General features: G+C 56.2%; 2 protein-coding genes across 10 annotated transcripts in view; both read left to right on the top strand.

Moving 5' to 3' along the window:
* The window catches only part of SLC45A3 (solute carrier family 45 member 3), a 40,940-nt gene extending 34,680 nt beyond the window's left edge, over positions 1 to 6,260 (top strand). For all 6 annotated transcript variants that reach the window (XM_064472362.1, XM_064472360.1, XM_064472359.1 and 3 more), the window contains one exon: positions 1,005 to 6,260. In XM_064472362.1, the coding sequence (XP_064328432.1) occupies positions 1,005 to 1,460 (456 nt within the window). In that variant the 3' untranslated portion in view covers positions 1,461 to 6,260. The remainder of the gene's footprint in view (positions 1 to 1,004) is intronic.
* A 2,194-nt stretch (positions 6,261 to 8,454) lies between these two features.
* On the top strand, positions 8,455 to 16,034 carry LOC104041211 (Krueppel-like factor 15). Of its 4 annotated transcripts, none has more exons than XM_064472035.1 (3): positions 8,455 to 8,632; positions 11,921 to 12,965; positions 15,644 to 16,034. In XM_064472035.1, the coding sequence occupies exons 2-3, from the start codon at positions 12,028 to 12,030 to the stop codon at positions 15,819 to 15,821; spliced, it is 1,116 nt and encodes a 371-aa protein (XP_064328105.1). In that variant the 5' UTR covers positions 8,455 to 8,632; positions 11,921 to 12,027; the 3' UTR covers positions 15,822 to 16,034. The 4 variants fall into 4 exon arrangements, with proteins under 4 accessions (XP_064328105.1, XP_064328102.1, XP_064328103.1 ...); XM_064472032.1 differs by lacking the exon at positions 8,455 to 8,632 and adding an exon at positions 9,104 to 9,197; XM_064472033.1 differs by lacking the exon at positions 8,455 to 8,632 and adding an exon at positions 9,368 to 9,785.
* Positions 16,035 to 16,278: the final 244 nt, after the last annotated feature.

The following is a 16,278-nucleotide window of genomic DNA, read 5'->3' as shown; positions in this document are numbered from 1 at the left end:
GCATAATTGCAAATGCCCTGGAGTTTTAAAGCTGGAGCTCTGCAGCATTTTCACTGTCCGCACATGACTGCCCATTATTTGTTGGTGTTAACGTGGAGAGCTTTGTGATCCAAATACTCTGTGTGAATACTGCTGGAGTGAGCCATGCCCCAGAGATTTCACAGCTTGAGCAGAGTGAGGCAAAAAAGGGTGAGAAGAAAAAGATATTTTCTTCCCCCTGTCGCCCTTTTCTAGCCTGAGTGAGGAGGCTCAGGGCAGTCAAATGAAGCGACTCAGCTGAGGTCGTGCATGCACGGTCTGTTGCAGAGCTGAGAAAAGAGCTCTTTCCTGAGTTCCCAGCACTGTGCCATCTCAGCTGATGTCACTTTTAAGTATCCCAGACACTGAGAAGTGGCCGTGCATCCAGGGCTCTGACCTGTTCGTCTGCCCTTTGGGCTCTTCTGCAGGAAGGTTTTCAATTCCTTGCAGCCACTTTATAAGCACTTCTGTTTGCACTGGAGTGCACTGGCTCAGGGATGTGTCCAAAGTGGGCTCTGGCCCTTCGCTCCAGCCCTGCAAGCGTGCATTAGCTGATTTCAGGATGGGGTGAGCAGTAGTTGGTGCCTGGATTCCCTTGGCACCTGGTGAAGGAGGTGACAACCCACGGCTCAGCACAGAATGTCCCCAGGTGCAGAGCCTGGGCTGGCTTTGGGCTGCAGCACTCTACTGAGCTCCAGAGCTTCAACACAACAGAGGCACCACTTGGCCAGATTCCCCCGGTGAGTCAGGGTTGCTTTGAATCCCATGCCAGTCAGGAAAAACCAGGCTGGCTCCTGGAGGCCATCTCAGATGGGCCAGGCTCACTGCTGGCGCTCCCCACCTCCAACAGCCTGACCCAACGCACACAGAGCATGGAGTGATTTTACTCTCTTGCACAAAAAACGGAGCCCCCTCCACCCCCCACCTCAGGTGCTGGGCTCCACCCTACCTACTCGTTCCTCACATGCCCTCCTTCTTTCCCCTAGGTATTTTTGCATAAATACAAGAGCAAAGAGGAGGAAGACGCAGCTCGATTGGACAAGAAATCAGCCTTCTCTAAAGGCCACCTTTCCAGCCAGAAGCTGCCTTACCAGAATGGACATACTGGGAGCCTCTTCTCTTCTTCCCTTTCCTCCTCCTCTCCTCCAGCCGTCGGCTCGGCTCTGTGCGTCAGCTCCTCCTGCGATGTCTCGCTCATGATGATGGTGGGAGAATCGGACTCGGTGGCTCCTGGCCGAGGGATCTGCCTGGACCTGGCTATTTTGGACAGTGCTTTCCTCCTCTCTCAGGTTGTCCCCTCCCTTCTCATGGGGTCCATCGTCCAGTTTACGCAGTCAGTGACTGCCTACATGGTGTCAGCTGCCGGCTTTGGCCTGGTAGCCATTTACTTTGCGACCAAAGTTGTCTTTGATAAGAGTGACATGGTGAAGTATTCAGTGTGATGTGGAAGGCACAAGGGCAGCATGCGGGTGCCCGCACGTGGCAGAATAAGATGTGCGTGTGTTCACGTGGCCGCTTGCGGGAAGCCTCGTGCAGCACCTGCTCTCCCCATGCTGTTGCCGTAGCCCTGGGGGGACAGTTCTGGGGCTGGGGGCAGGAGAGATGCAACAGGGTTAATCTCAGGTGTAAATACGAGGCATCGGGGCATTGTGCTTCGGGCCATCAGTGCTTTCCAAAGGTGCCTTTATCGAAAGAAAGCACTGCACAGCCAGCACCAAAGGGGGTTATACAGGGGAGAGGAAGGAAATGGACTTTTCCTTTAATAACGGGTTGTGTTTCTGAGCAGAAGCAGCAGTGGGACAGGGAGGGAAGGGAAGAAATCATTGGCTCACCTGTTTACCAGTTACAGCTGTATCCTGTTCTCCTGCTTGCTGTAGTTTTACTCAACTTCTTGAGCAATACTTCTGCAAATAGGATGCTGGGAGGAGATTTCCTTGGAAAAAAAAAAAAAAAGATGGGTGGCTAAGGTTTGGCCACGGAGCAGAGGGGGTGCACATGTGTGCATGCAGGCTTCCGCCCTTCCCCACCTCTGTTCTGACTGAGAGAAACCATTTAGGAGAAAAGTTACTATGTCTTGTTTTGGAAAAACAAGTAACGTTTCATTAGGACCAATTCCAAAAGGTGATTTATCTTTTACCTATGTACCGAGTTGCATCAGAAGGAAAGTACTTCTTAACGTTTGGGGTTTTTTAATGTTTTTAAGGATTGTTTTTAGCTTTCCTCCACAATTCTCAGTAACTCTGACCTTTCATGCCTCAGAGCTTAGAACTGCCACCTGCTCTCTGCCCTAACAGATCTAGGCTGCTGTGCTTCTTCCACAGCTGGCCCCTAAAAGATGCTGCTGTATCACAGGGAAAATCTATTCTCAGAGGGTTTTCAGTCCTGTGACAGTGAAGTAGAACAGGGAGGGCTCTCCTGGAAGGCTGCCTGCGAGCAGGCGTACCAGGCCTGAGGAGGCTGGAGGAACTGCTCGTCTGCTGACGGCTAGCTGAACTCAGCAGCAGTCACTGCCGGGGTTGGTACCTGGGGTTGGTTGCTGGCTGTGTCTGTTTTCCTTCAAAAATATGTCCCCAGAGCAACCTTCTAGGCCAGACTATTCTTTCCAGTCAGACAGAAAGGCGTTTGGCTGTGCTTGCAGGCTGGCAGGAGCGCACCTTGCAGAGCACGCTGTGTCCCAGGACCCAGCACGGTGGCTGGGTTAACACCTTGCCAGCACACCCGGAGAGGCTGCTGGAAACAGCCTCGTAAACAGGAGGTGGGAAGGTTAAAACGTGCCTAGAGCCACTCTGGCAGCTGCTTCCAGAGCAGGGTAAGCCTAGCTCTTGGTGTGTTGGACAAAAGAAAGAGCAAGACAGAAACTCGTGATGCTGTTTGTGCCTGTGATTTGCTGACCCAGGTTACATATTTACTATGTTATATTTGTTTGGGCTTTTAAAAATTTATTTCCAGACAGGAGTCAAGATTCTTACTGAGGCACAGCATAAACAGGATTACTTGGTAGAGTAAGGCAAAGGGCCTCTTGCTGCCATAGCACTGGGACCAAATGCTCCTGGTTGTTGGGGTTCTGGAGCTCCCGGGTGTGAGTCATCTTCAGTTGGCAGAAGAGTGGCTGCAGCTGCATGTCCTTCTGGCCAGTCCCATTCCAGTTAAAAGTTGGACAGCTGGAATAATTCTGCTGGTGGCAGGTTTCTACCACTCGAAGACTACCCATACACCACGTAGGAGTCAAGGTCCTGGCCCACAGTCAGCACTTAGACTTTGAAATGATCCAAACTCTGCCTAGAGTGCGTAGGGGAAAGCAGGAATTTAGTCCTTTGGAGGCTAGGCTGTGAGTATGCAGGAGTTGTTCAACAGCCCTTAACTTTGGCTGGTCTAAACAAAGTGTTTGTGACTAACTTTCTGCGGAGGTGTGTGGGCAGCGAGATGCGCTTGTGAGGTTCGGCTGAAGGGCAAAATGTTTCTATTTTTGCAGGGTCTTGTCAGACTATTCCTTGGCATGGAAGCAAGGTTACTCCCCCTCTGTCTGCAGATGGCTCCTGAGAGGGCTTCTCCTAAGTTTTTTAAACATCTCTTTCCCGTAAAGGGTGACTGTTTTTGTTTTATTTCTTCTCAAATTATATGCCTACCAGCCTCCCTTTCCCACAGCAAGGTTTGTGTGCTGAAATGCAGCTGTTTTGGGGATGGATTTGGCCGCTGCTTAACCACCTACGGAAAGAGTTTTTTATCTGTACTTCCTACCCTGGTCTCTGTCCCCTTCAGGCTTCGGGTGAAAGTCTTTGAGGCAAAACGTTATGGCCAAAGGTGGGGTGTTTCTTGGATGAATGCTCCTAGTAGCCTCTGACCCTAGATTTTTTGAACTGAAAAAACTGAGTGCTGAAGTGTCCTTTATTGTTTCTTGTGTAAAATATGGGGAACCTTTGTACGTGGAGGCTGCTATGATGCTAAGTGCTGCTGATAATTGAGCCATCTGTTTAAGTGCCTAAAGAGTACTTCCACACCAAACTTCAGGTGTATGGGTTTGTTGATAAAGGCCTTGAATGCTTCATTACAGACATCAAAGCGATCCTTAAAAAAGCAGCGGGCTGGAGGGGGGAGACAGCCTTGTTTTATAACGTCCTTTGGTTTGGAACGTGGAAGAACAAGATGCTGCAGTTGTTGATCCATAACTTGCATCTGTCCCTCAAGAGGAGAAGGCTTAAAGCCACCAGATTCCCTGACTGACCTGCCCTCCACCCGCTGAGGTGGCTTCGGGGCAGCTGTAGCCTGGCTGTAGCTGGGGGACAGGAGTAGGTTTGGGCTCACGGTGAGGGACGGGAGTAGGTTTGGGCTCACGGCGTGTGCAGCAGGGGCTCGGGATTAGTCAGCGCAGGTCGGGTCTCAGACCCGTCTTTCAGTGATGGATCAAGGTGTCTTCAGCCTCCCTGTTCTCCCGTCCCCTTCATTGCGCTGGGTCACAAACTTGGCCCCTGCCTCTCCTTAGCAAGTCTGGTGTCTGCGTCCAGAGTGCTGGCTCTGATCTCACTGGTCCTGGGAGAGGGCAGGCTGGGTTTGTCCAGTTTTCTCATGATTCAGACACGCTTCCAGGGAGGTGCCTGCATTTACTTCATTTACGTTCAGAAAAGCCCGCTGAGCGACTGAACTTGTCACTCTGCAGCCAGCTGCTCTTGCCCTTCGCTGCTGCATCCCCGACGGGTGCCCGTCATCTTGCTTTGGCCTGACCTGTGACTGGACGGACGACAGAGCTCTTTCTCTGTTCCAGCTGGGAGACACGATCCAGTCTGAACCAGGGGCTCCTTATGCACTTGTCCTCTGGCTGCAGTGCGCTTGTTTTAGCCCGTTCAGCAAGTATGAGAATGGCTGCTTGGTTATCCACGAAGAGACTCTGATTTCTCCCCTCCCTCTGGCACCCTTCTTCCCAGTTCTCCAGCCGGGACGGGGTGAAACCCAGCGAATTCACTAACTGCTCCTCTCCTTCCCACCCTTCTGCCGCACCAGGAGAAGCCCCTGGGCCCTCTGCCAGCTACTGACATGGTGGGCAGATGGGTATGGGAAGAAGTGTTTGCCAAGACCCAGCTAACCCTGTGTCCCGTGGGAGTTCAAGCCCAAACACATTTGGGCTGTTTGCCCTAAGAGCATGGCTGTCTGTTTGCAGGAGAGGAGGCTGCCACGTGCGGTCCGGCCCTGGGTGGGTGGCGGGGAGCAGCTTTCTGCGGCTGAGTTCAGCGGGAGGGAAGACAAGGCATCATTCTCAGAGGAGAACAGGGAGAGATCAGGGCGAGGGAGCAGGAGGAAGAGGGGGTTCAGGGGAAACTGAGGTTTGTAGCAATGTGAGGGGCTGGGGCTGGGCTGGCTCTGCCCTGGCAGTGGGTGCTCCTCGACGTGGTCTTGCCCTGTCCATAAAGCACTTCGAAACCTTTCGTGCTTGCAGCCTCACGCCAGCGTGATCCCAGCCACGTCGCCAAAGCTGGTTGCAAAGCCTGAGCTCAGGATTTGAGCCGGGGCTGTCAGCAGCTGCCTTCCCCCAACCCGTGAAAGCTGTTGCATTTGCTGTCAGTGCAATGGCCCTGTCCACAAGCTCTGCTATTACCAAAAGCCTTGCTTCCTAGTTCCGGCTGTCGCTGGGGCTGACAGGAGAGGCGTTTTCCAGAGCATCTGGTGAGAAACTCCTTTCTGTGTAAGATTGTCCTGTCTGGCTGACCCGGCGTGCTTCTGCTGAGGACAGCTTCTCCGCGTCGGGGTCCCACATAGACCAGCAAGGGACGCAGGCGTGTGTGCTGAACGTAAGCGTGGCCCTTACGCGCGGTTACTGACGTGACCCGAGTGAACACAGAAGCCTCTCCAGGACTCAGGTGTACGGTACAACTGCAGGTGTCGGTACGAGCTCTCTGGACGCGGTTACTGGGAGCTTCGCTGCTTCAGGTAGTGGGTGCCCTCCTGCCGCCTTCCCGCGCTGCACCTCTCCTCGCCCTCTGTGAGACAGGGGGTGCCGGGGCTGAGGTGGGGAGCAGACGGGTGAAGGGCAAGTGTCTTTTTGATGTGAGACTATTGCGAATCTCTAGGTTGGGGAAGGATGTGGGAAGTGATGGTGCCCCTGTGCTCGGCACTGGGGAGGCCCCACCTCGAATGCTGGGCTCAGGTTTGGGCCCCTCGGGACAAGAAGGCCCTTGAGGGGCTGGAGCGTGTCCAGAGAAGGGCAGCGGGGCTGGGGCAGGGTCTGGAGCACAAGTGTGCTGGGGGGCGGCTGAGGGGGCTGGGGGGGTTTAGCCTGGAGAAGAGGGGGCTGAGGGGAGCCCTTCTCGCTCTCTGCAGCTGCCTGAGAGGGGCTGGAGTGAGGGGGGGGCTGGTCTCTGCTCCCAAGTCATCAGTGACAGGACAAGAGGGAACGGCCTCAGGCTGCGTCAGGGGAGGTTTAGGTTGGAGATGAGGGAAAATGTCTTCCCTGCCAGAGCGGTCAGGCCCTGGCACAGGCTGCCCAGAGAGGTGGGGGAGTCCCCGTCCCTGGGGGTATTTAAAAGATGTGTAGCCATGGCACTCCAGGGCATGGTTTAGGAGGCCTGAGGGTGTTGGGTTGACAGTTGGACTTGATGATCCTGGAGGTCTTTTCCAACCTTGATGATTCTGTGATTCTATGTATGGATGCTGGTAATTTTTTTTGTCTTTTGAGGTCATACACCGTCTGCAAATGTTCGTGTTTTATTTATTCGGTAGAGTAAATATTTTGTATACAATGGAAGAGGAAGGCTATTATAAATTTTTATGAAGAGGAGGAAATAAAAGGTGTTTAAATGGGGACAACTCGTGTGTGTTGCTGAACGAACGGCGTCGCGGGGAGCCGCCGGGGGGCGCCACCGAGGGGCGGGGCCGTGGGTGTGGCCGTGGGTGTGGCCGGGCGGGGTCTCCCCCAGCGGGAGGTGGCGGCGGCCCCTGGATCTCCTCGGCCGGCCGGCAGCCCTCGCGTGGGGCCCCGCGCGTGGCCGGGGGAAGGCGCCGGCTCTTCCCGGCCTCGGCCCCCGCGGAGCGGCGGGGCGCGGAGCCGCCTGCTCTTCCCGTGACCTGCTTTAACGCGTTACTCGTGGGTCTCTGCCGTGAACATCCCGCTTGCTCCACTAGGTGCTGTTCAAACCTAGAGGAAGGGTTGTTGGTACCCCCGGTGGTGTCCTGGCGCGGTGTAAGCCCAAGCCTGCAGGTTCACAGGGGTAGTGCCCGAGGATTTCGAAGAGCTAAGGCTTTCCCAGACCCTCCAAGGAATTTAAGTATTCCCAGCACTCACCCCTCACCTCAGCTTCAGGGTCTGTAATGTCAGTGGCACCCGGAGGCGCAGCAGCGAGGCAGGGGAACAGTCCTGGGCTGCCCTCACCGCACCACCGCACTCCTTCCTCCGCGGTTTTTGTTTTGTTTTCTTTTCTTTTCTGTTTGTTTTTCAAACGTGAAGCCTTGCTCTGGCCCAGGAGTTTTTGTTCAGGCTCGGAATCTCACGCTCCTTACAAAGCAGAGTAACTCTGCACTCACGTCCTTGGGTTTATGGGGCTCGGCTGTGGTAGGTGAGAGAATCTCCTCTCGTAGAGGGGCACTGCCAGCTGCAAAATTGTCCTTTTTGCTTGGAAATATTTAACCCTAAACCACTGTCACCGTCAAACCCCACACGTGGTTTGAGAGAGCAGAGGCAAACGCGACTCCCCTCTCTGACCAGCATCTTTGCCCTGTGCGTGAGGCAGCGCGCTGACGTTTTTGTTACCCTCATGCCTTTTTCCGTCGCAGGGTGCTTGAAGGAACACCGGGCGTTACAGGGTGACCCTGCGAGCCTGGAGAGCCGCTGCTGCTGGCCGAGGAGTGCTCCCGGCGGCCTGCGAGTCTGCTCTGCCTGGTTCGGGGGGCTCAGCCTGCGCTGCCCCTCGGCCATCCTCAAGCCCAGCCTTGCAAGGACTGCCTCAAGAAGCTGCGAGCTCCCCGCAAAGCCGCGATGAGGACAGGAGACCTCACGCACCCCCTTCTCGCGGCAGCATCTGAACGCTGGGGCCCTGCCAAAACTTATTGCTCCTGGAATGAAAACCTGCATCCAAATGGATGCCAGCAGCAGCCGTTACTGCTGCCGCCTGCCAGGGCTCGGCTTCTTTTCCCCGAAAACATTGGTGAAATCCAGACAGTTTCCAGCAGAGATGAAGAGGGGGAAGAGGCAGCGGCGAGGCATCCCCCGGGCCAGCCCCAGCAGTCGGACAGGGCGGGAGGGGGGATCCCCGGTGCGGGGGGCCGCTCAGCCCGGTGCAGGGCCGCTCAGCCCGGCGCGGGGGCGCTGCGGGGACCGCTCAGCCCGGTGCGGGGCAGCTCAGCCTGGTGCGGGGCAGCTCAGCCCGGCGCGGGGGCGCTGCGGGGACCGCTCAGCCCGGAGCGGGACAGCTCAGCCTGGTGCGGGGACTGCTCAGCCCGGTGCGGGGCAGCTCAGCCCGGCGCGGGGGCGCTGCGGGGACCGCTCAGCCCGGAGCGGGACAGCTCAGCCTGGTGCGGGGACGCTGCGGCGACCGCTCAGCCCGGTGCGGGGCCGGTGCAGGGGAACGCTGTGGGGACCACTCAGCCTGATGCGGGAACTGCTCAGCTCGGTGTGGAGCAGCTCAGCCTGGTGCGGGGGCGCTGCGGGGGCCGCTCAGCCCGCTGCAGAGCCGCTGTGGGGACTGCTCAGCCCGGTGCGGGGCAGCTCAGCCCAGTGCGGGGGCTCGGCGGGGGCCGCTCAGCCCAGTGCGGGGCCGCTCAGCCTGGTGCGGTGCGGGCGGCCGGAGCCAAGCCCGGGGCGGGGGTTCTGCGGGGGCCGCTCAGCCCGGTGCGGGGACTGCTCAGCCCGGTGTGGGGCAGCTCAGCCTGGTGCGGGGGCGCTGCGGGGACTGCTCAGCCCGGTGCGGGGCAGCTCAGCCCAGTGCGGGGGCTCTGCGGAGGCCGCTCAGCCCGGTGGGGGGTAGCTCAGCCCAGTGCGGTGCGGGCGGCCGGGGCCAAGCCCAGTGCGGGGGCTCTGCGGGGGCCGCTCAGCCCGGTGTGGGGTAGCTCAGCCCGGTGCGGGGGCTCTGCGGGGGCCGCTCAGCCCGGTGCGGGGCCGGCGGCCGGAGCCGAGCCCGGGGCGGGGCGGGGCGGGCCGGGCCGGGAGCCGCCCCCGCGCCGCGGGAGCCGCCGTGCCAGCCATGGACCGGAGCTGGGTAAGGGGGCGCGGGGGGTCCCCGCTCCGCAGCGCTCGCCGGGAGGCTGCCCGCAGCCCCAGAGGGGCGGCTCGGCGGGGGCGAGCTCGGCCTGGCGCGGGGGGTGTGTGGTGGTGGTGGGTTTAGTTTTCCTCCCACCCCCCGGGGATGGAGCAGTCGCCCGGCCTGGCTGGGTCCCCTCGGCCCTGGGGGCTTCCAGGCTGTGCCCCGGGCTCCGTTCCCCGCCGCGGGGTTGGGGGCAGCAGGCGGGCCGGGCTTTGCTCACGCTTGCTTGTCCTTGGCCGGGTCAAAGCGCGGGGCATCCCTTTATCGCCGAGGGATCTGCCACACGTGGCGCCGCCTGTACGTGTCTGACTTATTTAGCATGTTGTAGTTGTCCGGAAAGGCTTCGTGGGTCCGGGTTTTGCACGGACACTGTGAACGTAATTCATGGCTCTGAAGAGGTTACAGGTGTTCGTCCGTCTTGTTTAGTCATGAGAGGAGAGTCGTAACCCTCGGCTGAGTTCCCAGCTCCTGCTTGTTGGCTGACCTTGGACAAATTACTTTTTTCTCTGCGTGCTCAAACTGCACATCTGCTGATTTCATACGGTAATTGAGTGCTCTTAGGGGTTTGAAAAACTATAGGAATAGAAATGCAAAGCGGACGTTGACCTTGCCTCGCAGTTTGCTTCCCTGAAGGCCAAAGTCAGGTCTCCATTTTCTTGCGGTAGCTTTTCTGGGATGAAGGCACCGTTGAGGTGGATTGAGAAGGTGCTGATGTCTGTAACGGGTATCTGCGAAGTCTGTCAGTAACAGAGCACCCACCAGGTTATAGGTTTCCCTTTAAGCACCGCTCTGCAAGGTAGGGCGTTACTATTACCCCCACCTAGGTGGGAAACTGAGGACAAGAGAGCTCCAACAACTACCCCAAGGTTGCACGGGAGATCTGCAGCAGAGCAGGAGACCCACCGCGGGTCTGCTCAGTCCCAAGCCAGCAGCTTTAACCACCGGACCTTCCTGCCCTCCGGCCGTGCTTTTCTTCATCTTGTTCAACCGAGCTGCTCACTCTGAACGTGCGAGATGTGTACTGAACGAGGCTTCTGAACTAAGGCGTTTAGAGTTCAATTCCGTTTTCCTGGGGGCATACAGAAGGGATGGAGACTTCCTGAGCTGCTCTGCAAGGAGACCTCGTTGGAAAATCAGGTTTTAAGACTTTCTGGAAGAAGTAAACAGAAGTGTTTGGTAGCCAGAGGGGGGAGGGCTTTCCTAGCATCTGAAGCCTGTAGAAAGAGGAGATGAGAGTCAGAGAAGCAGAGCTCAGAAAGAAGATCATAAAGTTGATGTGGAGGAAGGAGGGGAATTGGGTGCTGCCTTGAAGGTGACGGTTCAGAGCACGAACTTGCGTTGTGATGAAAACTTGAAGCCCGAAGGTTGAGACTGGCCCAAGCCCCTTCCTTACCTCACACGCGAGTCGCGATGGGCTCTGCTCATCATGACTTGTTCTTGCAGAGCTGTGCTGGAGACAGGCTGCGGGCAGCACCGCCAACGGCCCCAAGCAATGCGGCGGCTTGCACTGAGCAGATTTTGAACCATGTGGGGATTATTTCTTCTTAAGTGGAAGAGCCTTTATACTGTATCCAGACTGCTTCTCAAAAATTCCCGTTTGGAGCTCTCAGGGCCCTGAGGGAGCACTGAGAATAAGGACTGGCTTGACTGGTTTGCAGCTTCGCAGAAATCTCGTGGACTCACTTACTCTGGAAGAGGTTCATAAGGGACGTTGGCATAGGTTTTCTTTCTCTTGGAAACTCACTCTCTGCATTAAATGTAAGAAGTGCCTGCGCCTTGGGTGGTTCAGGTGCTGCAGGAGCAGGATGCAGCCTCCGAGCGGCCGTCTCGCAGGGGCAGGGATGGTGTGTGGGTGCTCAGGCACTGCGCTCACAACCTGTGAGCCACAGCGGGGCCTGCGGGGTTTGATGTGTCGAATTGTGGGAGACCAGTCGCCTTCTGGAGATGGCACAAGGCCTAACCTGGAGATACCGTGGTCTTTCTCACCTATTTTGAAACGTGGTGTTTGTGTCCTCAAGGGCCCCCGTGAGCTGACCCCAGACAGACTGTCTGCGATGCTTTCTGGAGGTGTGACTGCGCTTGGGCAGACCTGCCTGAACCCGCTCTAAACTCGCTCGTTCAGGCACCGATAGCCAGTGTAACCACAGCAGCGTGGTTGCTGGTGAATGCTCACCACAGCCCCAAGCAGTTTGGCAGCAGGCACTCTCATAGCTGTCTTGTTACCCGTTCCCAGACTAGTTAGCTTTAATCCAGCCATGATAGGTCTGCGTCAGGTTGTGACTGTACCGTTTGCAGCATGGAGAAACCAGCACCCTCTCTTGGATCTCAATTAACTCCTAGTTGTAAGCCACAAGTCATCCTCTCTCCCATCTAGCAGCGCATACCTGCCCTCTGGCATAGGTGGAAGAGGGGTGAAGTGTTTCACTGTGTATTTTTACCTTAATAAACTCCACAGAGAAGTTTGCTTCTGGGGGGAATCTAGCTCTTTGCAGCTTGTTGGCGTCTTGCATAGGAGAATGGTTAGCATGTCTTTTTTGAGCAACAGGCTCTTTAAAAACAAAGGCCGCTGACTAGTTTTGATGTTTTCTTTCTAACACACAGTCCGTTTTGTTCAAAAGTTGAGGTTTTCTTGTTTGTTTTTTTAATTTGAAAATAACCTTGGTGGCGTTCCCTTGCAGATGAACGAAGATTTCCCCAGCCTCAGGAGCCCCAGCTGAGCTGTTACAGAGGCTTTTGATCCAGCCGAGCCAAGAGCTTTGTGTAGGTAGAGGACGTGAGTCAACAAATGGTCTCTGTGAGCTGCCAGGAGCTGCTACCCTCCTTGACCAGCTCTTCCCTGCTCGAGAGCTTTGCCGGTGCTCTGCAGCGCAGCATGCCGCCGTCCCTCCTGCCGGGGCACGGCAGCGAGAGGGTGTCCGGCCACCCCGAAGGCTCCGGCCATCTCCTTGCGGGCAGCACCAGCCACTGTGAAGGCACCCCACTCCCCCTGCCCGGTGCAAAGGGGGAAGATGCAAAACGCCGAGTCCCTGCCTGCGAGGCTCACCTCAGGCTGCCTGACTTCTGCAGCAGCCTCTCCCAGGACTTCACTCCCACCCTGGAGGAGATTGAGGAGTTCCTAAGGGAGAAGGCTGAGTTCCTCAAAGATGAAGCAAGCGAGCTTCACCCAGCTGGAGGGAAGGTCGAGATCAAACCTGAGGTCAGCTTAGGTGGCCCTGGGGGACAGCCTGTCTCCTGTGAGGTTCAAGAAGATGATGTCTCAAATGCTGCTCAGCCTGGAGGGACAGCTGATGGCAGTGACCAGGTGGTAGCTGCTGGGAGCATCCCTGTTGTCCTCCAAATCCAGCCTCTCCAGATGGACAGTGGCAGCGCGCTAGCACAGAGTGCTACATGTGGTGTCCGGGTGGCCCAGCTGGTTATCAGCTTGCAGGGCCAAAACCTGTCCCTCCTCCCTCAGGTCCAGCCCCCTGCAACCATCATGGACCAAAAGTATGTCAAAATTGCCCCCCTGCCAGTCACCATGAGGCCAGGGGCAGCGGGGGATGCGCAAGAGGCGGAGGCAACCCCCAGGTACCAGAAAGCCCCCCCTTCCCTCGTGCGCGTCCATAAGTGCTCGCACCCGGGCTGCGGCAAGATGTACACCAAGAGTTCCCACCTCAAGGCCCACTTTCGTCGGCACACCGGGGAGAAACCCTACACTTGTGCTTGGCCCAACTGCGGCTGGCGGTAAGTGGGAGCCGCGGGACTCTGTGCGAACGGGTGTCCCCACCAAAGGCCGGCCGTTGCTCGCTGAGATGCAGCAGAGCTCTTGGCTAGTGAAAATCCAGGATAAAATCATAAATTTTCTTTCCTGAGTGAATTATAGGTGAGAGCTGGAAGGAGGCCTGGAGGAGTAAAGTTTGTTGAGCGCTTTAGGTAGTTTTCACTCAGTCCAAAAGTGCTGAAAACCTCCAGCTGGGGAAGCGTGGCTGACACTTCTCCCAAACACCCCAAATCCCCCTTGAACCAAATGCCTAAGCAACCTCTGGCAATACAGCTTTTCCAAGTGATGTTGTAATTTTGCAAGCTTTGTCTGCCTAATTCAGGACAATTTCTGCATTTGGGCACAAAAATGCCTTTTCTCGTTAAAATTTGTCCCGGGAAACCGGAGTCTCGCTGCTTCCTCAGGAGCACATAGTTCTGTGTGTGTTTAGCAACCCTTTGCTTTCTCTTGCTCTTTGCCTGCCCTGGCTGCTTGTATCCCTCAGACACCTGCGGGCCTGTAGCATATCTCCGTGTTGCATTTACTTTTGTTTGCTCTGCACGTGATGGTGGTTGTCATTTTCTTTCATCTGTGTTCCCCAAATTAACCCTCCTGTTTTAATCTTGCTGCACTTCTCTGATTATTTTTCTGCTATGGTGTTCTCTTCCTGGTGCGGCGTACCTGTCCTGGGGGTAGGATGCTCAGTACAGCCTTTGGCAAGAAGGGCTAATAGTCCTCGGGTCTTGCGTAGCTCTTTTCATCAGCAGATCTCAAAGCATATCACAAAGAAAACTGGTGCTGGCAGCACTGAGCTTTCCTGGTTTCTTGTGCAATGCTTTGGCATACGCTCGCTGCTTTGCTTCCCCGAATGGTGTATTAGAGCTTCTGCCTCGGGGTGGTGAGGCTCTGGAAGGTATGAGACTAGATGTGAATTTTGGGACTCCCTCTTGCCGAGCTGCTGTCCCTTTGCCACCCGCAACTGTCCCTCCATTTCACCTATAACCACAGCGCGTGTTTATAGGCAGCGGCTCTTTTTCCAGTACTAACCAGTACTGCTAAACCCTCCTGCACCGGACGCTCAGAGCCTGGGGATTGAGGAGGGGGGCGATGGCAGCCACACAAGCATCACTTTTCCCTCTGGGAAGGAGGACGGGATGGTGCTGGCCTGTACGACAGCATCCTGCTGCTTCGCTTGCTGCCCTGCCCTCCCGCTCCGTGGGAGCAGTTGCACTATCGAGTGATGTACTCGGCTGCGGCTGGGCTTCTCCTGGCCATCCTCCCTTTTCTAGACGTGGCCCTAACTGTAAATACACATGCAATTTCTCCTGGGCCTGCCTTCTATGAGGAGCTGAGACCTTGAAACTCGCTCCTCGCAATAAAGCTGGAAAAGGAGGCAGTGGTTTGCACGGAAGACCTGAGGATGGTCTTGGGACGCATTTTGTTTTTGCAGAGCCTTTTGTGAGCAGCCGCAGTATTTACCGTACCAGGTGTGAGCTTGAAATCCTATCGCTGGGAATCTGGGGTTACATCTGAAGCTCCTTGCTTTGTGCTTCTTTGCGTGGGCATGTTTCAGCCAGATGGAAAAAAACCTTCCGTCCTAATACTCCTGCCATCTGTGTTGGCTCCTTAGAGGCAGAACAGGAGTAAATCCTATCCAGTGCCCCTCTCCAGCTCTCCCCTGACACTCGGACGTGCAAAGCACGCTGTTGTGACCATTGGGTGCTGGTGTGACCTTTGGGGTGGCACTCGTAGGACAGCTGTGGACCGACTTGCTGCAGGTGCCCCCAGGTCTGGATCTGTGTGTGCCAGGTGGAAGAAAGGGTGCAGGAGAATTAAGTGGGGACACGCATGTACTTAAAGGGACTTTCCAGGCTGTTCAGCTGATCTGCTGCAGGTGTGGGAATTACGCAGAGACGCAGGCTGAACACTGGGTGCATCCTCAGAACAGCAGTCAACTTGCTTCGGCATGGCAAACCTCTGCTTCTGTGCTCCAGGCTGGGCGTGTTTGCTTTTCCTCCCTTGTGCTCCATATTTAAGCCAGCTCATGGGCAGCTTCTCTCTCCCCAGCTCCTGACCCAGCCCAGGCTGACAGTGAAAACTCACTGCCATTCTGAGAAACAACGGGGTGCTCAGAGTTTGCAGGGAGAACCCATGTGCTCTGGGGAAAAACAAGCCTCCCCTCAACAGCGATGCTATTCTTGGCTGATGTGGGAGTTATAGTAAAGCCTTTCCACCCAGGCCCCTGGCCGGTCTCCTGTAGCCACTGCCAGCCTGGGCTGATGCCCCAAAAAGCAATTTCTCTCAGCATCTGACCTTGGGGCCTTCAGCTCCCGAAAGGTTTCAGCAGGTCTAAAACAAATGAAGGAATTAGGTGCGCAGTGTCCCTTAAGAGCAGCGGAAAGAAATGAAGAGCTCACTGGGTGAATTATTCTCCTCTTTTCCTATCTCTAAATCACCCCTTGGAGGTGTTTATTTCTCTCCATTCCTCCAGCAGGAGCCTGGGGTGCCTGTGCCTCACGGGTAGACTGGATGGAGCAGAGCAGAATGACCTGTCTAGGCTCAGCCCAAGAGGCTGGGGCAGAGGCAGACCTCAGACATGCTGGGAGCCTCCCGTTCCCTGCCCTGTCTAGGCTGGATCTACCATGCTTCCCTTCTCCTGCAGGTTTTCCCGGTCAGATGAGCTCTCCCGTCACAAGCGCTCCCACTCCGGTGTCAAGCCGTACCAGTGTGCCACCTGCGAGAAGAAGTTTGCCCGCAGTGACCATTTAGCCAAACACGTGAAGATCCACCGGGGCCAGCCGTACAGCCAGCGGACGCTTCAGGGCGGCAGCAGGTGTTAAGCCTTGCTGCTCATCCTTGCGAGGCTGAGCCCAGGAGGCCCCGAAGCCAGGCAGACAATGCAAAAAACACTACGCTAACGAAGAGGGGGAAATGACTCTTTTTAACAAATTATAAGCTATCCAGTGTTAATACCTCAGTTCAAGGATGACCTATGTTCGGGGCCTGGTTCTGGTACTACATCCCTCTCTTAAATATATGTGATGGAAACCTAAGTTAATTCCGGGTGAGTGTGTGTGTGTAGGGAAGCGGGGCTGGGGTAGAGGACACCTTTACAGGATCCCTTTGCACAGCTTGCAGGTGTCGCAGGCAAGGCCTGGCTTACAGCTCCCCATCCCCGCCGTGGGGCATCCCCTGGGCTGCTGCGGCTGCGAGTCACACCGGCATCCCAAGGCTCTGGGTCAGCAGCGTTTCGGAGACAGCGGGAGAGGGTTTGTGAGCTCGACTCGCTCAGAAAGC

Source organism: Phalacrocorax carbo, chromosome 23, assembly GCF_963921805.1.
Source record: "Phalacrocorax carbo chromosome 23, bPhaCar2.1, whole genome shotgun sequence".
In the NCBI taxonomy this organism is placed as follows: Eukaryota; Metazoa; Chordata; class Aves; order Suliformes; family Phalacrocoracidae; genus Phalacrocorax; species Phalacrocorax carbo.
The sequence above is the reverse complement of the archived record's forward strand: the minus strand, read 5'-3'. Positions and strand labels throughout refer to the sequence as shown.

Coding starts and splice junctions, on each gene's coding strand:
- LOC104041211 (XM_064472035.1), top strand. CDS start 12,028: ATGGTCTCTGTGAGCTGCCAGGAGCTGCTACCCTCCTTGACCAGCTCT. Junction 12,966..15,643: donor TGGCCCAACTGCGGCTGGCG/GTAAGTGGGAGC, acceptor CTTCTCCTGCAG/GTTTTCCCGGTCAGATGAGC.